Raw genomic sequence first — 23,948 nt, 5'->3', positions numbered from 1 at the left:
TATAATCCCTAAAATAGGATGAAAACCCAAAAAATCGGCCGAAAAACCAAAAATCGACCGAAAAACCCAAAAAATTGGCCGAAAACCTAAAATTGGCCAAAATCCAAAAAATCGACTATAAATCCTAAAATCGGCCGGCAACCCGAAAAATCAGCAGAAAAAACCTAAAATCGGTCAAAATTCCAAAAATCGACTATAAACCCTAAAATCGGCTGAAAACCCAAAAAATCGGCCGAAAAACCAAAAATCGACCGAAAACCCAAAAAATCGGCCGAAAACCCAAAAAATCGGCCGAAAACCTAAAATCGGCCAAAATCCAAAAAATCGACTCTACACCCTAAAATCGGCCGGCAACCCGAAAAATTGGCAGAAAAAACCTAAAATCGGTCAAAATTCCAAAAATCGACTATAAACCCTAAAATCGGCTGAAAACCCAAAAAATCGGCCGAAAAACCAAAAATTGACCGAAAACCCAAAAAATCGGCCGAAAACCTAAAATCGGCCAAAATCCAAAAAATCGACTATAAACCCTAAAATCGGCCGGCAACCCGAAAAATCGGCAGAAAAAACCTAAAATCGGTCAAAATTCCAAAAATCAACTATAAACCCTAAAATCGGCTGAAAACCCAAAAAATCGGCCGAAAAACCAAAAATCGACCGAAAACCCAAAAAATCGGCCAAAATCCAAAAAATCGACTATAAACCCTAAAACCGGCCGAAAACCCAAAAAATCGGCTGAAAAACCAAAAATCGACCGAAAACCCAAAATCGGCCAACATCCAAAAAATCGGCCGAAGAATCTAAAATCGTCCCTAAACCCAAAAAACTCGGCCGAAAACCTAAAATCGACCCAAAATCCTGAAATCGGCTATAAACCTCAAAATCGGCCGAAAAACCTAAAATTGACTATAAACCCATTTTTCGGCCGATATTAGGGTTTAGAGTCGAATTTTTCATTTTTTGGTCGATTTTTTGTTTTTTGGTCGATTTTAGGGTTTATAGTAGATTTTTGGGTTTTTTGCCGATTTTAGGTTTTTCGGCCGATTTTTTGGGTTTAGGGTTGATTTTTGGGTTTTCGATTAATTTTTCGGTTTTCAGCCGATTTTAGAGTTTATAGTCGATTTTAGGGCTTTTGGTCGATTTTAGGTTTTTCAGCCGAGTTATGGTTTTTGACCGATTTTAGGTTTTTCAGTCGATTTTTTCGGTTTTTCGGTCAATTTTTGGGTTTATGGTCAATTTTATTAAAATAAATAAAATTAAATGAAGAAAATTCAATTACATTATCCAAATAAAATATTGGAATTTATTCTATGTATAAAATTCTGATTTCTTTACTATTTTGTTTACGCAAGTTTTACTAAATTTAGATTTTTTTCAAAAAAAAAAAATGATTTTTTTAAATTGTCTTAAAACCAGTTTTTAAAAGGAAATAACTGATTTTTTTTTATCAGATTTAAAAATAACCGGTTAAAAATTGGATTTAAAAAATGACCGCTTTTAAATTTGGTTTGGTTAAAATAACTGGTTATATATCCATAACCAAATTTATAACCAGTTTTATAACCGGTTTATAATAAAATATGGTTATGGTTATGAATCCAAATCCAATTAAATGGTTTCGGTTTGGATATGGTTTGGTTTGTCAAATTATCCGACCATGCACACCCCTATTTACTGGTTACTCGCGCTCTATGACTTTCCAATTTTACCTTTCCGCTACTTAAGCAGCAGACGTTATAAAAATCAGAAATTTTGAAAAATAACTTCCGCTGGCTAAGGTAGGGGACATGTGTATTTTAATAATTTCGTAGAGTGTGTCTCAGAATCAATAGGGTTGCAAAAGGAGGTCTCGGCAACAAACTTTGTGGGACTTTGCACCAACCCCCATCGTTGGTCCCATAACATTTTGGCAAAGTTCTATCTCTCCACAATTCTACATACATGAGTGTGACAAATCCATGAATCTCATATCTTTTTATTGATAATGACATAAAGTTCAAGGTTTTCAAATCAATTTGTAGATCTTAGCAATATAATTATACATTTTTCAGAAATGTAAATGAACGGTTCATGGTACTATCAATAGATGTAATTTTTATAATGATATATAAGTAAAGATGCTTTTTTAAGTTTCAAGTATCTACTTCATTGAATAACTGATGTATGTGATCTATATTGTCGACCAGATACATTGGTTATACAATTAACCTGGAATTTTTTTGCTTATATATGAGACTAGAAAGTATTAATCAACCTCATCTATGTTAACACATGGTTATAACTAATCATTTGATTTGATAGAGCTTAATACAAATAAGGTATAATTAAGAACCATGAACGGTTCAAATTTCATAAGCTTGACATTGTTAACTTTGATTGCTAGTTACTTATATAGTCCACAGCATACTATAGTTGAATGTTATAGTGGACTAGTAGAAAGTACTATATACTAATATTAGTTCAATTCAAAATTAATGTTACATCTCTAGAAATCAAGAAACAATAGTTTTTCTGGCTTCTTTGTAGTCTTCACAATTACCATATTCACTTGGACTTGTCTTTCGATGGTATCTGTAATTGATGTACTGCAATATTATCTGTGTCACTGTTAAGGTTTTGCAACTTTAGCACATATATAATTAAGACTTAAGGGTAGGCCAATTAAAAATAACTACTCACTCTGGTCTCAAACATAAGCAAAGATTTTCTTTCTAGGTTCATTGAAAGATTTTTTGTATTCGGTCAATAATATAGAACAAATACATAGATCATTCAATGAACTGAGAAAGAGAAACTTTGCTTATATTTTAGATCGGAGGGAGTAACCGTAAATCAAAAGCTGCATAAAAAAACTGCATATAAAGGATACAAATAGGTCCAATGCCACACAAACAATGGCATCCAACAACCATGGCATATTAGCTTTGATGCTTTCCCATTCTGTAGTTCGTACAAGAATACTGCGCGCACACACACAATTAAGTTAGAATTTTAAATTATAGTCTTTTTCCAAACAATAAGAACTCTATGAAGCATAGACACAAAGGAAGACTGGCACATCGACATCAATAATAGTTTAAATGTTACAATATGTGTCGGTATGGTGCTAGTGTTGAACACCGACTCGTGTGGGATACTGAACACGTCTTTAGTCTGAAATGTCAGTGTTAGATATATGTAAGATAAAGTGAGTATGAATTATAACCTTCCCACATAAGCGGAATTGGCAATCAGCGCAAAGATGAACATGAAAGGATTTAATCCCTACATCATAAAGAGAAAGCATCTAAAGTTAGAGTAAATATAGATGATGATAATAATATGTACATTTGTGAATTCTGATTCAATATTACCTCAACACTCCCTCTTTTGATCTGCACAATAATCATGTAGCAAGAAGATTAACGATTAGAATAACATACAAAAATATAGAATACAACTATAAAATCATATAAGGAAAATGTAAAATAAAAGTTTGATACATACATTTAACCATATTTGAGGTATGCGACCGCCGGTATAGATAGCAGCCATGAGCCATCCCAACCATTGACCCAATGCACTGTGTGTTACATGTTCCTGTGATGAATTCTAGTTAGCAGCAACAAGCAAATGCAATTATGCAAATTGAACGCAACCAAACAATGATGAAATTATTATAGGACTAGAAATGTTCGAGTAACATACTTGGGAGAGTAGTTTTCTTCCACTCAGTCTCATGTATCCCACTTTCAAAGCGTTACCCTGCATAGGCAAGTTAATCGATGCAGCTAGAAATGTTCCATAGGCTCCCTGTAAAAGTATACAATGAATTAAAAAGATAGAAGTGTAACCGAATCATCTATAAAATTGTGACACACCATCAAATTAGTTCAAAGACTAGTTTAGAAATTAGTACAAAAACATGTTAGCGAATAAATTCACATCGAATGAGATTAGTTAAACTAGTTAGTAGTTCTTCTGATTAGCTAGCCTATGTTTGGTATCACATTCGATATATCAGAATCACAGTGACTCACCATGATTTTTCAAAAGCTACACTTAGTAGCTTCTACACAATCACGTTGAGTCACAATGATTCTGGCATACTGACCATGATACCAAACATACACTACATAAATTTACCGAATGAGATTTTTAGATATAAAAGTTAGTTACACAAGTCAGTTGTTCTTCTCACTGACTATATAAGTTTAACGTATCCGTTGATGTAATAACGATTCTGTCATATTCAATATAATTTCGATTTTATTTTCTTGTATGAATGACTTCTATCGAAAGATAACTCACCGCAGAACGAGGGATTTGTCTCGGCTGTGTTGCAGGAACTGAATGTGCCTCATCATCAGAAGACGATGAATCTTCGTTCAATCCCATAGCAGAAGGTCCACTTTTAGCAACTCTCATGTAAGAGCGAGATGGTGGAGTAACATTACCAGCCAATGATCTTGCTGAGCTGTTAATTTTTTCAATTAACTGAATAATTACTATTCAAAACTTATTAACAAAACATCTTAATCTAATAATTAACAACTTAAATATGAGTACTTACCCATAGTAGTACTCTGGTCTAGGTATTACTCTGTGTTTTCCACTTCTTATTGGAATTCCTGACTCATAAATCCCTTGTTTTGGTTTCAATGGTTTTTTCTCTTCTTCATAAGTCTATAATATAAGAATAATGTAAATGTAAATGACAACATTATAATATTTTTTTTTCAATTTGATTAGCAGAAAGGGGCTTATATAATAATAAATTGGCAATTGCAAAAGAACCTCTTCGGGTTTGATCTTTTGACGACGCTTGCACCATTTGTAGATGTAGTCATAATAGAAGCTTTGCAATACTAACACGATCGTAGTGATCGTGTAAAGCTGTTAATAATCAAAATAACATGCCATTAATATGAAGTTAAGGTCGCAATTATTTATATCGAATTTCTAGCTACTAGACTACTAGATAAAAAAAATATCTGTGGTAAATTGTATTTATAAGACTAGTGCAGCATAAGAAACAAAAAAAGAAAAATAATATATATAGGAAATTACGAGGAGATTGTGTTTTAATTACCAGAGCTGTGTAGTATTGGGTTGGCAACTGCAATTCCAGCCATCCAAAAAGCAGAAAGAAAAAGTTAGTCAATAATTACAATAATCTTATGTGCATGCATGTGTTAAGTCAGGAAAAATATAAATAAATATTAACAAGTGTTTATTATTTAAAAAAACATAAATAAAAAATCATTAATATAAAGCAAGAAAGAACTGATGATGATGGAAAAGAGTAGATAACTATTGACAACAAAGAGACAAAATGTCATGTAAGGGACATAGAAAGGCAAGGAATTCTACATTCTTCCAACCATTTCAATTTAATTGAATTATTATTATAATATTTTTATTTTCTTAAATAATTTTTTGAATGAATTTGTTACTCTTAACAATTCATAAAATTAAATTTTATTATGTTTTATTTAAAATATATCAGATTTCATTGGTTTATTTTTAAATAAAAAAATTCAAAACTTTACTAAATTTCCAACAACTTCTAAATTTTAAAAATTATTTTATACACACTTTTCTTAAAGGCAGGGGAAAGCATTCTCAACTCGGTTAGCACTTGGCCACATCGTGACACGCCACGTATTATGAATATTACTTGTTTAGATGACTTATTTTTAAATTTATGAAAATAATGTATGCAAATAAATATTTTTTTTTTAAATCGGGTATCCACGCCCTCCCAAAAAGAATTGAGTATCTACTGCGCGCAACTGTAAAGACTAACCCCTCCAGTCTCGTAGTATCCAAATGGGTCACAAACTCTCCCTATGAGTTTTAACACTGCTGCATGCCTAAACCAAGGATCGAACTCAGGAGCTTGGTTAAGTTAGAAGAGACCCGCGTCATCTCATCTAAGTGCTCTTGGGTAAATAAATATGTTTTTTGTTAATTCATAAATTTTTATTAATAAAAATTATATTTTTATAAATTGTTTTTTCAAAAACTAACTTGACAAACTTATAATAATATAATGGAACTTATTTAAGACCTGTTTGGATTGACCTATTTTTTAGCTTATGCGAAACAACTTATGTAAATAAATAAGCTTTTCAAGGTAATTTATGATGAAAACAACTTATAAATATACAATTTTTGTTAGTGAAAACTTATGAATTAACATAAAAGTTTATTTATTTGCATAAGCTATTTTCATAAGCTCAAATATAAGTAAAATCCAAACTGACCCTTACTTGCATAAGTTGTTTTACATAAGTTAAAAAATAAGTCAATTTAAAAAAAAAAGTAAATTTAAAAGGACTTAAATGAATACTATAAAGAAAGAAAAAAAAAATAAAACAAAGAATTATTTCACAAAATCTATCATTAACTCACAAATATTTTGATTTAAGGAGTTATTAAAACAAAATTGGCAATTAGAACAAAATACAAACTGAGAATGGGAAAATAATCTTTGATATTTAAAACATAGATTTGATCATTGCTGTTTTTGGCATAAGCTTTTTTTCCATTTGAGGTAATCTTATTCGAGGTACCTCTATTGATTACGTTGTGGTTGTGTGAGTATTCTAGTATCTTCTAGTAAACTAGTTAAAAACCCGTGCGTGCGCACGGGATGTGCCGAATGCGCGTTATATTATATCAATCAACCCTTCCTAGGTTAGGTTTGGTCTAGTGAGGGATTTGAGTAGTACCTAGGAAATTCTAGGTTCGATCCTCTCTGACTTCATCGTAAAAAAAAAAAAGCTCAACCCTTTGAAAACAAAATTGGGTTATTGATTGATATACTTAAAACCAAAATGTACTTGAGAAAAAAATGAACTAAAATATAATTTCATTTTGTTTTATATTTAATTTCAGAACAAAATTGGACTCGTTAATGGTTGATCAAGAGTCTGTCTCCCGCGAGGTCTTGGTCTTGGTTGAGGAGCGAATCTTCAATTGGAGGAACTCGCTTCGAAACCCAACACCCAGATAAAATTGGACTCTAAGAACATAGAAAACAGAACAAAACAGAAACTCACACAAGCAGCATTTTACAATGTATATATATTTCAGAAATTAGAATCACATACCGTAGCTGGTTCTAGAAGACAACCCACCAGGTTAAATATGTCTCTGCAACCAAAAAGTAACAAATTTAATTAAAAAAATTAGTAAGTTTAAATAAAAAAATAATTAATTAAATAAAAAAATAAATAACATAATAAAATGACTAACCCAGCAACCCAAGTGAGGAGAAAAACAAGAGAAACACCATGGCTAGACTTAGCACGAAAATTAGTGATAATCTGAGGAATTTCAGCAACACCCCAACAAATTAAACTTATGAAGCCAAAAGCAAATGAAATTTCATCATTAATATTACATAAACAGTCACTGAAGTAATTTTGAACCCAACCAACACAGGGTTTATTTTCCTTCAAGCAATATGAAGGTTGCATCTTTGTTTGTTTTTTTGTTTTTTCAGCTGCAGAAGAAAGAGGTTTAAGGTGGTTTTAAAGGTGGTGTAGTGTGTGTGTGTGGGTTTGGGAAATTACAAAACAAACCGCAATCGTGTAAAGTCCTTTTCGTATACATTTGTCCTTTTGTGGGATATCAATTGTGAATAAAAGAAAATAAATTTTTAAGAGAAAAAACCAAAACTTTTTTCCTAGAAAAGTGTTAAAAAGAAAAGTTTTCTTCTAACCCACTTTTCCTATTAAATTAAATTTTTTGTTTCTTGTACCAAATAAGATTCTGTTGAAGAAAATCAGCATAGTGTGTCTTGATTAAAAAGAATCACCTAAAACTGATAAAATATAACAAAATTTCTTGACCAAATTTTTCCCCACAATTTTAGGTCTTTATATGATTAATGTATCTGGTATAAAATATAGACCATGTACAATAAACTCAAAAAGATAAATTTTTGTTTAATAACACTTTCTTTTTAACAATCTCCTTAAGATTCGTTCTCTAATTAATTGAATTTGATTTGATGTCAATTAAATAATCTAATCACTAGAAATTCACTCCTTTAGATAAAAAAGATGAAAATTTTGGGGTCGAACTTCAACTCCTATATATACAATGTGATATTCCTATCAACTGAATTATGTTCACGAGACAAAAAAAAATGAATCTCTTTCAACTTAATAAGTATTCTAGACCGACACAAGGTCCAATCTCTCATTACCTTGAGGCCATTTATAAGGGCTTAATCCAACGATCCAACGTGGTTAGTCTTTCAATATTGGATTCCCTTCGATTCATAATGTCTTGTCGGCTTGTAACACCTACCAATGGCTACCGATTCAGGACATTGAATGGCGTCGTTTGTAACGACCCCTCCATTAATCTCATATAGCTTCTCTTAGAGACTATAGATATGTCTTTTCAACTAGGCCGTCTCACTTTTACTCTATTACTGAATTAAGTGTCAGAATATTTGCATGTACCGCGCTCAACATGACCCCTTCATTAATCTCATATAGCTTCTCTTAGAGACTATAGATATGTCTTTTCAACTAGGCCGTCTCACTTTTACTCTATTACTGAATTAAGTGTCAGAATATTTGCATGTACCGCGCTCAACATGTAACCCAATGGAACACCACTCCAGATCGGCCAACTATCTTGATAGTTTAGATCGGTACATTCAAGAATATTTTAACTGATACATTAAAGCTATAGTCACATTCATTTAGCCAATGTTATCCTACTTATTTTTTTGATAATATGGGTGAGGTCTTTCACCAATAGGAATCCTTAGAATTGATTTTGCTACAATATGTGTCGCATATTCTCTAATGCGATGCTGAGTCCAAACCCTTAAGTCAAATGAACTCCATGTGAGTCTATTTATGCATATTCCAAATTGCATAATTAATTTGAGACAAAAGTGTATGAATAATGCTGAATATTTTGAAAAGTGTTGGCTAGAATCCATGCCCTCACTCCTTGTACCAAAATTGACGATTTTAAAAACTATCCAAATGATCATAGTCATGTGACACATGAGAACACAAAATATGATATGATGTTGAAATCAATCTTGACATTTTACCAAATTTCAGAAATTTTTACTGCATCACATTTTGTTTTTAAAAATTGAATACTCTTGTTTTATTTTGTTTTCCTTGTTTTCTAAGGTTCATCATCCATAGGAGGTACTAGCATTTGAGGCGTGTCAGATGCTATATGGAGACACTTTTTTTTACCCTAGATTCGAAAATTAGTTTTATATATATTTTTTTAATGTTAGTTTTTTTCTCTTTAACTTCTCTTCTATGCTTCACTGGTAAGGTTCACCGGTCTTCTGGTCAGACATATAATCGACTCTTTGACCGGCTTTCAGAAAGCACCTTTAGGCGCCGACTTTTCACACTTAATGATAGAATCATTCTTCTTGCTAGACGCAATTTCTTTTTTTAGTAAGACAGTACATGAACTTTGGACGTCCAACTGCTTAACATTTGACTCAATCAACTTAACTAGTTGAGCCTTCCATCTCAGCTTTATATTGTGAGTTAACTTTTTCCATTAAACCCAACTTCATTCGGACCAACAAAAATGTTATTTTTTACTTGAAAACAATGTTATTTTTTACTTGAAAAAAAAAAAAAAGAGAGAGAATGTGTCATTAGAGTGTTGACATAATGTACATTATCGTACAATCACAATATTTCCGTACTATATAGTTATGGTTTTTGTATAATTCTCAGTATAATTGTACCGAATAAATCAAAGTCCCTTTCCTAATTGCAATATTTTACAAAAATCACGTTCATTTCATCGTTCTCTAGTCTCAACTTTATGAGAACAATTAAATTTGATTTATAATATCGTTGGTACAATCTTTTATGCCTCAGCTCATTGATATGTATAATAAACAAAATGTCACTCTCACTTTACAGTACCATATATTATGAGAGTGTAACTGGGTTCCAACAAGAAATTTAATGGCATGTACGTAGTGAATATTCTTTAGCATCTTGTGTACTATCATTTTGAGTGGGAAAATCTTCAACAGAAAATAATTCTGATGAGTAGGTCCTGAACACAAAATAATATTCGCAGCATTAACAGGATATACTAAAAATCTTCACTAGTGGAAAACTAAAATTTGAAACATTTATGATGTATCTCAATTTATGATCCCTTAATCATTTTTTTTTAACAAAACTTCCCTAAAATTTTATTTAAAGTAATAAAAAACAACGTTTGTGTTGCTTATATATATGCTTATATATTAATCATGTGACTCATGAAGTACAGAATGTACGAGTGTTTGGCAAATGACAATAAATGAGTTATGCCTCTATGAACCATTCCATTATAATGACCAGGTTCAACCAAGGGACAAAATGACAAATCGAATAAATTTTGTTTAAAAAAGCATAGTACAAAAAAACCGTTTATAAAACATTAATTTATTTATTTTTTTTACAATAAAACCATTAGTAACATTTTAGTGGCACTAGTATTTCCTTTTAGAAAGCTGTGAACCTAGCCTCCAAATGTATTGGTTAGTCCAAATTAATTGGATTACCTCATGATAATTTGGATTACCCGGTACAAACATAGACTCAAACAGATAATCAATTGTTGTGTTTCTCATTGTCCACTCGAATTTGATCATGTTAAGAAGTTTCATATCAGTTGCAAGATGACTTGAACAATTGTTTATAAAGTAGAGGTAATCTTAACTTTACGAGTCGGTTTTGTAGGGTTGATTTATGATGGTATCAGAGTCTCTCCACGATCCACCGAACCACATGCTATCAGGTTTCTTATCAGACCATCCATTATTTATATTCGTGCCTCAAGCCAAATAGCGCTAGGCGCGAGGTTAGAGACAATCCTCAATTTACAAACCGATTTTGTAGGATTGAGTTAAGTCCTACACTAAATTCTAAATTCTAGGAGATCACCACACCAATCAACATATAAATATCGTAGAACACATACACTGCACATGCACCCTTTTACGCATCTTTAATGCCATGTTAACTTAAAACTCCTTGCAAGTATATATTAGGATTTTGCAGCAACAAGACGAGATTTCCTTGGATTATATCCATAAATCTACATACAACTCCAACTCCATAACAAATGGTTGGCATGTTATTACACGAGATACAAGGATCAATCCCACAATTTGCTTCAAAAGAGTAGTTTCCATCCTCTTCCTCTTCTTTCTTTAGTTTCAAATTTGTTTCAAATGGTGTTGTGGCTGGACAGTCAGTCAGAATGGGGACCAAATACTCAATTCGAACAAGCTCACAATTGCAAAATTTTAGGTGGAAATATGACGTCTTGCCATTCCAACATTCTTGATTCAATCTGGCCAAGGACAGATACATGTGTATCATATTGGTGGCAGCCGTCTCCACATAGCTAACTAGTAATAGACCCGTGCTATCACACAAGTCGTAAGGTTACGTCGGTATTTTGAGAAGTTACACTTTATTCTCCTTATTATTTAAATTTAGTGTTGCCTCCATTAAATTATCGATATTTTAAGTATTTGATAGAAATAAAAGCAATATAACTATTTATTTTTGAAGTTAACTTTGATTTTGTGTGACAACTAATTGAAAATATCTTTTCTTCGATAAATATTGTGAAAATCAAATATTCATATAGAAGATGAAATATCTTTTTGTTTTTCTATCTTTGTTTTTATTGTATTTTTTCTTTTCATCGGGGATTTAGTACTTCTTATATACCTTTTTATAGACTCTCTTTAGTGTATCATTTCTCTCCTTTTATATATATAATTATAATTATAATTATATTTTCTATTAAAGAAAATAAAAAATGAAATATTGTTGAGTGACTATTTAAATATTAATGCATTTTTGTATAATTTTTTTTATAGTATATATAATCTTTCACCCCACTAAGAAGAAGTTCTGGATCTGGCGACTTAAGTTACTCCAGCCTTAAGTTGGATTAATACATTGGATTAAGAACAACAACAACAACACAGGGTAAATTCACACCATACATTTTCACCAAATTAAAAAACTTTAAAATATTAAATTTATGGATTCTCTCACTTTTAAATTGTTCAATATCATTTTTTTATCAAAGGTAAAATTTTAAATCACATTTAATATACTCAACACCGCATGACTAAATGCAATCCAAATTTCCGTGGTGTTTGACAGTGAGGGGAGTCTCATTGGGTTGGAACGATACATTGAGCCTTGAGCAATAACACAAGTGACTTTTGACACTACAATTCTATCTAAAACTTAAGATCATTGGGTGTGAGGAGGAACCTCGCTGAATTGGATCGACAAAACTAAACCTTAAGCAACCACACAAGTGATTTTTGACATCACATTTTCCCTCAAAATTTTAAAAATTAAATTTGTGGGTTCTCTCATATATATATATATATATATATATATATATATATATATATATATATATATTTGTTGGGTTATCACGAGGGGGCAGCCGGGGAATCATCCACATTGGGCTTAAGAACAATTCTACAAGTGAGTTGGACACCACACTCTTACCCAAAACCTTAAGGTGTTAGGTTTATGGGTCATCTCAGTTATAAAGTGTTCAACCTCCACTTTTCTAAGCAATGTGAGACTTAACCACTCACGTACACTTGCCATAACAATCTCCCCCTCAAGTGTGAGTTCATCCACTCTTGGATATACTCCCCCTCAAGTGGAAGCTTTCTTCATCCTACACTTGTACCACCGTAAGCCACACTGCTCCAGTGGACTCGCCGCCTGACCACCTTTGTCAGGAAGACTTTAATTACAAGGAGCCAGTTCAACCCTTCGTCGAACCATCGACTCTGATACCACTGTTGGGTCATCACGAGAGAGGAGCCGATGGATCATCCATATTGGGCTTAAGAACAACTCTATAAGTGAGTTGGACGCCACACTCTTACTTAAAACCTTAAGGTGTTAGGTTTATGGGTCCTCTCCCTTATAAAGTGTTCAATCTCCACTTTTCTAAGCAATGTGAGACTTAACCACTCACACTTGCCACAACAATATTGCTCAACTTTAACTTTTTGGTCATGTATGGTCAATATATAACTTAACTCTATTTGATATCAACTATGCATTGCATATTGAATTTTATTTGATCCACAAATCCAGCCAAGAAAAGGACAAAAACGGCGACGATGCGTTACAATTTTGTGACAATGATATTGATCCGCACAAGTACGTGTGCAGATGATTCTTATCATCATGCTGGATTTCATCGCTATCCTTTATTAATTGTAAGCACAAAAAATCAATAGGGCTCTCTTCAAGATATCTATCAAACACGACGATGCCAATTCTTATACAAATTCTAGGGTTGCCAACGAGGATATACAAATGTAGTCTTGTAAGTTACTCGTATTAATTTTTTTATTTTATTTTATTTTTGTCAATATTATTTTTCGTATTTTTAAAACTTAATTTCAAGTGATGTTTTTTTATTATCAAGTAATTTAGTGGCCAGAAATTTCACTCTTAAGGTGTATAAGTGGGATGACCAGGATTCAAATCCCAACCCTTGCATTGTATAATCCTTTATATTTTTTTTTTCTTCATAATATGTAGTCATTTTTTAAATTTTTATCTTTCATCATGTTTGTTTATGATTTTCAAGTTTTAAATTTATGATTTTTTTAAGACATAACATATATTTATGATCCAGAGAATTAATACACCGAAAAAAAAACTACAATTTTAATGCTTAAATTTCATATCCGAATATAAAAAAAAAAAGAGATTAAATATGTCGTAAAAAATTGATAAAAGATTAAATATCTCTATTTAAAATTAAGATAACGATCACAAGTGTCATTTTACCTTAATTTTTTTAATTTGTTTATACTGATATGGTTTTTTGTGTTTTTGTATTGCGGAATTTGGTGAGATATAAATTTAGGGAGAAAACTCTCCTCAAATATAGGGTTATATGAAGAATACTAAAGTTCTTATTTTATTCATTATGCTTATGGCTCTATATATAGAGCTACATGAAAACAAATCATATATTTTTTAAAACAAAACTAATCCTATAATAAATTCTAAACAAATCTTAAATATTCTAAACAGAAATATAAATCATAAAACCTAATATTATCATATTTTAAATATAAATCTAAATAATATTTAAATCTAAGATCTTTCAAAAAAGATATTTAGGCATTATTCCCAACATATACTGCATACATGCATAAATATTACAACTTTGGAACGCACCGAGTTGATGAAACAGTATGGAACATGCATGCTTGTTGTATTGTTGGCTTGTTTTTTTATTGCCATGTTGTTGTAGTGATCATGATAACTCTGTGTTATCATCTACATTGTGTTTCATGTTAGTAATAGTGCCTTAGTGGCACAATATAATTTAGAGTGGGGACATTGCCAGTGTTAACGTTAACCTGAGCTGCCCAGTCGCCGCATCTTGGTTTTCCTACGTGTTGTAATATTCTGTTGCCTCAAAATTTGTTAGGTAGGACAAAATTAATTTTAAATAATAATTAAATATAAAAAATGACAAGACATTAAATAATTTGATTTAATTAATTTATTAAATTTGGATCCCATTTTCATTTGGCTTGTCTTACCCAGAGGAGGTTGTGGAAAATTTCTTAACTTTTAGTGAAAGGGAAAAATGGAAAAAAAAGTGTCTCATCTAATATGACAAGCAACTTGGTGCATATAAATGGTTAAATGACATCAATGTTAATAGGAATGGGGCAAATTTGAAGAATGTGGTCATAATATCAAAGAATACTCACTTCAGACACAATTATAAGCAAAAAAATAATTTTTTAGGTTTATTGAAAAAATAACGTATCTGGTCAATAATATAGACTATATACATTATTTTTTCAATGAATCTAAAAAGTGTTTTTTACTTATAATTATAACCAGAGAGAGTATATCATTAATTTGTATTGACGCGCGGTATTTTAAACACGAATTCTCTTTGTTTTGGTGAATGCAACATTGATGAAACTGCTAAACATTTGCTTATTGAATGTGAGTCTTTTGCTAGTTTGTGGAGTGTTGTTCTTGTTTGGCTAGCTAATGATATCATGTGTTTTTTTTTTTTACAGATATCATGTGTTTTATCTAATGATATTAAGGCTCATGTTATTCAATTTTGTAGTTCTCATCATTTCAACAAAGATATCAGTCAATCTATATATACTCACTCCGTATCACAATGAGTGGGGTAGTTGACTGCGCCACATAATGCAATGCATAACTTTGATGATTAATATTTTTAATTGTATAATAGTAAAAATTATAAAAATGCGATATTTTGAAAATACTCGTTGAGATGAATCCAACAACATCTTATATGCTAATATTTGTTTTTATTTATTAGTAGAAAAACAGGGTCAAAGTAAGATATATAAATAGTGTATATAATCAAAATGACTCACTCATTGTTAGATTTCTCCTCTCTGAGGAATGGTGTTTAGTCTGGCCTAATTGTAGGCAGGTAGCCAGGTTGAGAGGGCTATCTGATCACTGTCCGCTGGTCTTATCTGCGGATGAGGATGATTGGGGACCTCGCCCGTCTAGGATGCTTAAGTGTTGGAAGGATGTGCCCGGATATCACTCGTTCGTGAGAGAGAAGTGGCACTCGCTTCAGGTCGATGGCTGGGCCGGCCATGTGCTTAAGGAAAAATTTAAGTTGATTAAGGCAGAACTGAAAGAGTGGCATATGGCTCATGCGTATAACCTTCCTAGTCGTATTGAAACGTTGAAAGCTAGGCTTTCTGCCCTAGATGAGAAAGGTGAGGAAGAGGCTCTTTCTGAGGAGGAGTTAGAGGAGCTTCATGGGGTTTCGTTGGATATACAATCGCTCTCGCGGTTGCATGCTAGTATCAGTTGGCAACAATCCCGGTCTTTGTGGCTTAAGGATGGAGATGCTAATTCGAAGTATTTTCATTCGGTCTTGACGAGTCGCGGTCGAAGGAATGCTATGTCAACTATTCAGGTGGATGGGGTTCCTATTGAGGGTGTCGAACCGATTAGACAGGCAGTGTTTTCGCATTTTGAGTCTCACTTTAAGGATTCTAACGTGGATCGGCCCAGGGTGGATGATCTTCCGTTTAAAAGATTGAACCATGTGGAGATTGGTAGTCTAATCAAACCTTTTACGGAGGCAGAAGTGAAATCCGCAGTGTGGGATTGTGATAGTTTTAAAAGCCCTGGTCCCGACGGGATTAATTTTGGTTTCATTAAAGATTTCTGGGCTAAGCTGCGGGGTGATATTATGCGTTTTCTCTCCGAATTTCACCGGAACGGCAAGCTTGCCAAGGGTATAAATTCTACTTTCATAGCTTTGATTCCTAAAGTGGATAGTCCCCAAAGGTTGAATGATTTTCGGCCTATTTCGCTTGTGGAATGCCTTTACAAAATTTTGGCAAAGGTTTTAGCGAATAGGTTACGCCTGGTGATCGGAAGCGTGATTTCTGAGGCTCAGACAGCGTTCGTCAAGGACAGGCAAATCCTTGATGGCATCCTGGTTGCCAATGAGATAGTGGACGAGGCGCGAAAGTCTAGAAAAGATCTTCTGATGTTTAAGGTTGATTTTGAGAAAGCTTACGATTCGGTGGACTGGGGTTATCTGGATGATGTTATGGGGAGAATGTCTTTTCCTACCCTTTGGAGAAAGTGGATTAGAGAGTGTGTTTGTACGGCTACGGCATCTGTTTTAGTTAATGGCAGTCCGACTGATGAATTCCCCCTTAGACGTGGTCTTAGGCAAGGTGACCCGTTGTCTCCTTTTTTGTTTCTCTTGGCTGCTGAGGGGCTAAATGTGTTGATGGAGGCTATGGTAGCGCGTAATTTGTTTACAGGATATAGCATTGGGGAGCAGGGTACGGTTTCGGTATCGCATCTTCAGTTTGCGGATGACACTCTTCTGTTAGGGGTTAAAAGTTGGGCAAATGTTCGGGCTTTGCGAGCTGTTCTTGTGCTATTTGAGACTATGTCGGGATTGAAAGTTAATTTTAATAAAAGCATGTTGGTTGGGGTTAATATATCAGATTCCTGGTTGGGCGAAGCTGCGTCTGTTCTGTGCTGTAAGGTGGGAAAGATCCCTTTCCTTTATTTGGGGCTTCAGATCGGGGGTGATCCGAGGCGTTTGAGTTTTTGGGACCCGGTGTTGCATCGAATAAAGAATAGATTATCTAGGTGGAAGAGTCGCTTCTTGTCTTTTGGTGGTCGTTTGGTTATATTGAGATCTGTTTTGACCTCTCTACCTGTCTATGCTCTTTCCTTCTTCAAAGCTCCTTTAGGTATCATTTCCTCTATTGAATCTCTTTTCATTAAATTTTTTTTTGGGGGGGGGGGGGGGGGGGGGGGGGTTGTGAGGATTCTAGGAAAATTTCTTGGGTTAGTTGGAATTCGGTTAGCTTACCTAAGGAGAGTGGAGGTCTGGGGGTCAGGAGGTTACGGGAGTTTAATCAGGCCCTATTGGGCAAGTGGTGTTGGAGGTTGTTGGTTGATAGCGGGGGTTTGTGGTTTAGAGTGTTGGCAGCTAGGTATGGGGTTGAGGGAGGCAGAATTCGGGATGGAGGTCGGAGGGGGTCCCTGTGGTGGAGGGAGATAGTGCGTATTAGGGAGGGAGGCGGCGAGCTAGGTGGTAGGTGGTTCGGGGACATGTGGTGAGGAGAGTGGGGGACGGATCAGATACTTTTTTCTAGACCGATCCCTGTGTGGATGGTATTCCGTTGTGTGAGCGTTTTGGGCGTCTGTTTGCTTTAACGGCAAACAAATATTGTTCGGTAGCTGAGATGAGTGCTTTAGGGTGGGGCGCAGATGGAGGAGCGTGGGTGTGGCAGAGGCAGTTGAGGGCGTGGGAGGAGGAGATGTTGGGGGAGTGTCAGACTTTACTTTCTAACATTTCCTTGCAGGCTATTTCTTTGGACAGGTGGCAGTTGCAGCCTGATCCTGACACAGGTTATACTGTTAGGGGGGCTTATCAGCTCCTGATATCTCATGCTTTGGTTACTGTGGATGATGCGGATAATCTTATTTGGCACCCTCAGGTTCCATTGAAGGTTTCCATTCTTGCGTGGCGTTTATTGCGTGACAGGTTGCCCACGAGAGTGAATCTGGTTACTCGACAGGTTTTATCTCCTACAGCTCACATGTGTGTTTTTGGTTGTGGCGAGGCTGAATCGGCTCGTCATTTATTCATATCTTGCGGTTTTGTTGGCTCTCTTTGGGATTTAGTGCGGTTATGGATTGACATTCCTGTGGTGGATTTTGTTTCTATGCGGGATCACTTTATTCAGTTCACATCTTCAGCAGGTGGATCTCGAGCGCGTCGTTCTTTCCTTCAGCTCATCTGGCTTGCTTGCATTTGGGTCGTATGGACAGAGAGAAATCACCGATTGTTCAGAGGATCATTAGATATGCCCCATGTTTTGTTGGACAAGATCAAGCTGTTTTCATTTAGGTGGTTGAAGTCGACGAACATTACGTTAGCTTTAAACTATCATAGCTGGTGGTCTAGTCCCCGACTTTGTTTGGGCTTTGTATGACTTTTGTATATGTTTTTTCATTGTTTTGACTATTCTTGTAAACTTCTGTAGTCTGCCATGGTACGTCTTGTGCCAGGGAGGCTGATTTGGTTAATATATCTCATTTTGGCTTGTTCAAAAAAAAAATGACTCACTCATTTTGGGATGGAGGGAGTATGCAAGTTCTCTGATTACCTTGTTGTTAAAGTACTTGAAAGGAAAAAAATAAAAAAATTGTTTGGTAATAAGGTAATATTGATAGATAAATTATTAAATATGGGTAGATAAATTATTAAATAAGCTTAAATTTTTTTTTTACATCTTGTGATTAAGTACTTGTTATTTAATAAAGGCACGTTTGGAATAACTTATTTTTTAGCTTATGCAAAACTGCAAATAAATAAGTTTTTATGTTAATTTATAAGCTTCCACTAACGAAAACTGTATTTTTACTAGTTATTTTTTTCATAAACTATCTCGACAAATTTAGGATAATACATAAAAACTTATTTATTTAAATCAGCTATTTTGTATAAGCTCAAAAATAAGCTATTCCAAACGGGTCCTAAATATATTTTTTATTTAGCTTTTTCAAAAGATATATCAAAGAATATCATGATTTTGGTTTATTAAATGGTATATCAAAATTATGTTTTTAAGATTGGTGAAATAATTGCTTATCCCATCTTTGAAGTGTATATGAAATCAATCAATTTATTTTCAGTACCCTTATACTCATCATATAATTAATATATGTTGTTTATAAAAAGAGACTAACAGTTTCCTTAAAAAAAAAGAAAAGAGTATTTAAAGGGGAAAAAATACCCGTTTATGGGAAAAAAAAAGGTGAGGTTTTTAAAAATTAAGGGGGGTGTTAGTTAAAAAATAATTCAAGGGGGGTGGGTAAGAATAGCCATTTCTACAATACTTATATGAGTTTGTTCTCCTTTCGCTTAAAAATTTAAAAGCCCTAGTTAGTAGGTCCAATCCATTGCAGATTCGTGCAGTCGTGCTGCATAGATTTGTGGTACTTTAAAGTTTAAACTAGAAAAATTCTCGTTTGGTGAAAATTGACGCACCTCCCCATGAGTTGTTTAACCTGCTCTCCGCCGATGCCTAGGGTGTAGTGTTTATTATGGAGTAATTTCCTTTGTTTCCTCTTTTTTTTCCCTCTCATGTAATAAAAAAAAAATTAGAAAAATTCTCTACCCACCCCTTGAATTTCTCTTTTCGCACAGAAAAATTCGGAAAACGTTTTCCGAATTTTTTTAGTGTAAATTTCAGTAAAATTTACACTAAAAAACACTTCGAAATGTATTTTCTGAATTTTTTTGCATGCTAGGGGGTGAAAAAGAAACATGAGGGGTGGGTTGAGAATTTTTCTTTAAACTATACATATACAAAGTTTGTTTTCACTATTTGATCATTAATTCTCACGATTTGATCCCATGAGAAATGATCTGTCATATTGATCCAATAGTGAGACTTATTGATTGCATGATGAAAGACTATCTTATTTGTATTTATTAGACAAAGCCATCACCATGCACATAGGAAATTATGGATATTAGTAACTTTTTTTTTTGGTACAAGGTATATTAGTAACTTTTTATCAAGTAGTTTAGTGACTAAAAATTTCATCATTTAGGTGAATAAGTAGAAGCTTCGGGGTTCGAACTCCAACTCATAGATGACAGTATATAAAATGTGATGTCCTTACCAACTGAAATACTTTTTGGTTCATAAAATCTTTTGTGAATTAAGACGACTCACCATTTTTATCGACAATTAAAACTGTCAATACACTTCCGAATTTGACACGAGACATGGTGATTTATATTTGATCATCCGTAAAATCTGGCCCTGGTAAAAAATAATTCATGTCTTTAGTATAAATACAAACCAACCATGTCCAAAATAAAGTATGAATTGTTATTATTCAACTTGGCACAAAAAAATAAGCTCAAAATTCAAAGATGATTTTTTTAAAAAAAAAATTTAAAATTTGGTACTATAATTTTTAACTTAGATATTGGACGACCAAAATCACAAGTCATCAAATAGAGGAACTACAATTACATTTAAGAACAAAATATTTTACGAATGAGTATAATTTAAAATAAATTGATTTAATTGATTGAATTAAATACAATTAAAGAGTTTTAAATTCATATAATTGTATATACTGCATAAATAAATTTAGAAGAAAACTAACTTTGACGATAATATAAATATTTATATTTAATTTATATTGGTTTTAATTTAGCTTCTTCAAAAAAAATATATAAATATTTATATTGGTTTTTAATTTAAAGGATATTTATGTCCTTTTAAAATATAACAATATTTTTTTATTTTCAAGTTAATTCTATCATATATTAAATAAAGTTAGAGGGAAAAACACATTTTTCTCTCTTTTATTTATCTTACACTATATATATAACATCTACTCAATTTGTTTTACCTAATTTATATTCTCGCGTCGTTTGTCACCCATATAATATATAATCATGCAATCCATTAAATTCGTTTTAAAATAATTTTTTATATTATTTATGTTAAATGTCAGCCGATGAAAATGTTGTTGTTTGTTTATTTGGGTGTACTTGAAAATATTGTTGTAGTATGTTAGAGTTACTAATTTCACTTATAGTTATTACCTAAATTTAGGTAACTATTACAAGAGGTTAATATTTTGAACTAAATAAATTTTCTTATTTATTTCGGTTCATATCTTTTGTTTAGCACGTAACGATCATTTATTAGCCGCAACTTCTCAAAACAACATTAAACAACTCGAAGATAAATTTTTACCTATATAATCACTTAAATACTACTACTTTTCCAATATAAACAAGCAATCATTATAATTTCTCACATCTCTCTTTTTTCTTTTATCATTCAATTATCTGTCAAGAAAATTATACTACACTATGGTATCTCAAGGTACCAATTTCATCATATGGCGTTTTGTTTTGGCCATTGTGATTGTAATATTTTTCACACCGAAACTTAGTTCTGCCAAACAATCCAAGTTAATGGGCATGAAAATGAATACAATTGATAGTTGCTGGAGGCCATAATTGATAGTTGCTGGAGGCCAAATCCTGAATGGAGGAGGCATAGACAACAACTAGCGACTTGCTCTGTAGGCTATGTTGGAAAGATGACAAACAACATTGGTAACGACCTCATACATTATAAAGTTACTGACCCAAATGACGATCCCACAAATCCCAAACCTGGTACGTTGAGATATGGAGCTTCTGTAATTCAAAGTAAAGTGTGGATCACATTCGAAAAAGACATGAATATTCAACTCATGAAACCCCTTCTCATTAGTAGTTTCACTACCATTGATGGTCGCGGCGTCAATGTCCACATTGCTAATAATGCATGCTTGATGATATCCAAGGTAATTACCAAATACTAAGAAATCACTAAAAAAAAAAAAAAAAATAACATTTGCAATAAAAATTAGTGATGTTCAAAATAAAATCACTCTCTAATTCTTCGGTCACCATTTTTTAGAGGATTTTAACATTTTCCTCTCTAAATTACCCTTTCTAACATTTTAGGAAATTTTTTATTTTTCATGAATTCTAACAATTTTGTATTATTTTCTAGGCCACGGACATAATAATTCATAGCATTAGAATCCATCACTGCAAAGCTCAAGCACCGGGGATGGTCATGGGACCTAATGGAAAGGTAATTCATATTGGTCCAGTAGATGGAGATGCAATTAGATTGGTCACGGCTTCAAAAATTTGGATAGATCATAATACAATTTATGAATGTGAAGATGGTCTTCTTGATGTCACGAGAGGTTCTACTAATGTCACTATATCCAATAATTGGTTTAGAGAACAAGATAAAGTTATGCTTCTTGGCCACGATGATTTTAAATTTTGTTTGTAAATCAAGGTTTTCTTGTAGTGATGGATATGTGAGAGACAAAAACATGAAAGTTACCGTTGTGTACAATCATTTTGGACCTAACTGCAACCAACGGATGCCTAGGTAATCAAAGACTTGATTATGCTATTTTTTTATACAAATGTAAATTTATTTGATAATATTGATTTTTTTTTATTGGTAAAAAATATTTCAGGATTCGCTATGGATATGCACATGTAGCCAACAATCTTTACTTTGGGTGGATGCAATATGCCATCGGTGGAAGTATGAGGCCTAGTCTCAAAAGTGAGGCTAACCTCTTCATAGCACCAAAAGTTGGGAGTAAAGAGGTATATCATTATGTTTAACAAATTCATTTCAACTAGTTATTGACCAATAGAAATACATTTATCCAACTAATAATAGATCACACGACAGATAAAATGCATTTTTGTATGAATAAAATGATTTCACTTTTACTAAATGTTTTGCTAATTATATAATGTTTGTAGGTTACATGGAGAAAAATTGGTAACACAAGTGGGGATAAATGGAAATTTCATTCTGTAAGGGATGCATTTGAAAATGGAGCCTATTTTACGGTAACAAAAGGAGGACGTGTGCCAAAGCCGAATTATAGAAAAGAGCAGGGTTTTAAAGTTGTTGATGTCAAATTTGTTAGATCATTAACAAGATCAGCAGGTGCACTTCAATGCAGTAGAACATCTATATATGTTAAAAAAAAACATAGAAAATAAATCTCGAAGCAAAGCGTGTCCACCATTATTGATAATAGTTTGTACTAAATATGTTTTGATTTAAAATATAATAATATGAACTTATATACCAAGTTAATTGGTGAATAATTTTATTTTCTATTTTATAATTTTTTGATAAGTCATATAAACACGAGATAACAATACAAGTTGAATCTGTCGGGTCAACCCACTTAAATCGTCTTATTTTAGCATAGTGAATTGAGATTTAAGACCCGCCACTACTAGTTGTCATATTTAGGGATGGCAGAAAAACCCAAACCCGTGAGACCCACCCGAACCCAAACCCAAGTCAACGGGCGAAACCCGAATTGACTGGGTTTGGGTTTGGGTTTGGGTGGCACCCGAAAATATGGGTGTGGGTTTGGTATCACTCAAACCCACACCCGAAACCCATACACCCACCCGAAACATGTTAAAATTACCTAAATACCCCCACATATATGTATAAGTGTAAAAGTAAAATTAGGTTTTTCACAAACCACAAACCAAAATTGTGTTTGAATTTTGCTTGAAAGTTGGAAGAACTTAATTTTGGTTTAGTTGTAATTTAATTTTTTGAAAGACTATTTTGTAATTTTAAATTCCCTTGTAATTTTAAACCTATGTTTTTGCTAAGTGATTGACAATATGTTTAAATTCCATTGTTTTTGCTTAAATTTACCTTGTTTTGCTTAAATTTGCAAAGTAGTACAAAATGCGTTGTGGGTTTGGGTTTGGGTGTAAAAAAC

General features: G+C 33.1%; 3 protein-coding genes across 3 annotated transcripts; 2 read left to right on the top strand and 1 right to left on the bottom strand.

The window, feature by feature from the left end:
• Positions 1–2,275: 2,275 nt before the first annotated feature.
• Positions 2,276–7,528, bottom strand: LOC123908308 (seven transmembrane protein 1-like). Its single transcript, XM_045958912.1, has 12 exons — positions 7,243–7,528; positions 7,098–7,140; positions 5,072–5,098; positions 4,777–4,875; positions 4,553–4,665; positions 4,291–4,456; positions 3,688–3,792; positions 3,487–3,579; positions 3,354–3,374; positions 3,206–3,264; positions 2,870–2,960; positions 2,276–2,597 (listed from the first exon to the last, which is right to left on the bottom strand). Exons 1-12 carry the CDS (start codon positions 7,464–7,466, stop codon positions 2,493–2,495), a joined length of 1,146 nt encoding a protein of 381 aa, XP_045814868.1. The 5' UTR covers positions 7,467–7,528; the 3' UTR covers positions 2,276–2,492.
• Positions 7,529–15,222: 7,694 nt separating this feature from the next.
• On the top strand, positions 15,223–18,647 carry LOC123904166. The gene is made up of 6 exons (XM_045953857.1): positions 15,223–15,231; positions 15,391–16,902; positions 17,110–17,285; positions 17,375–17,624; positions 17,720–18,465; positions 18,614–18,647. Exons 1-6 carry the CDS (start codon positions 15,223–15,225, stop codon positions 18,645–18,647), a joined length of 2,727 nt encoding a protein of 908 aa, XP_045809813.1.
• A 2,827-nt stretch (positions 18,648–21,474) lies between these two features.
• On the top strand, positions 21,475–23,199 carry LOC123904165 (probable pectate lyase 4). The gene is given in 6 exon segments (XM_045953856.1): positions 21,475–21,618; positions 21,621–21,956; positions 22,169–22,440; positions 22,481–22,564; positions 22,656–22,791; positions 22,954–23,199. Coding segments are annotated over 6 exon segments (1,218 nt in total).
• The last annotated feature ends 749 nt before the right edge of the window (positions 23,200–23,948 follow it).

This window comes from Trifolium pratense, linkage group LG2 (genome assembly GCF_020283565.1).
Source record: "Trifolium pratense cultivar HEN17-A07 linkage group LG2, ARS_RC_1.1, whole genome shotgun sequence".
Taxonomy (NCBI): Eukaryota; Viridiplantae; Streptophyta; class Magnoliopsida; order Fabales; family Fabaceae; genus Trifolium; species Trifolium pratense.
The sequence above is the reverse complement of the archived record's forward strand: the minus strand, read 5'-3'. Positions and strand labels throughout refer to the sequence as shown.

Bases quoted from the DNA above. Each gene is read 5' to 3' on its own strand.
- LOC123904166 (XM_045953857.1), top strand. The intron at 16,903-17,109 runs GTATCGCATCTT...AAGGTGGGAAAG, and splicing joins GGGAGCAGGGTACGGTTTCG to ATCCCTTTCCTTTATTTGGG. The intron at 18,466-18,613 runs GTTTTCATTTAG...AAACTTCTGTAG, and splicing joins TTGTTGGACAAGATCAAGCT to TCTGCCATGGTACGTCTTGT.
- LOC123908308 (XM_045958912.1), bottom strand. From the start codon at position 7,466: ATGCAACCTTCATATTGCTTGAAGGAAAATAAACCCTGTGTTGGTTGG. The intron at 3,265-3,353 runs GTAATATTGAAT...TTTATGATGTAG, and splicing joins TCAAAAGAGGGAGTGTTGAG to GGATTAAATCCTTTCATGTT. The intron at 2,961-3,205 runs GTTATAATTCAT...GTGTGCGCGCAG, and splicing joins AATTCCGCTTATGTGGGAAG to TATTCTTGTACGAACTACAG.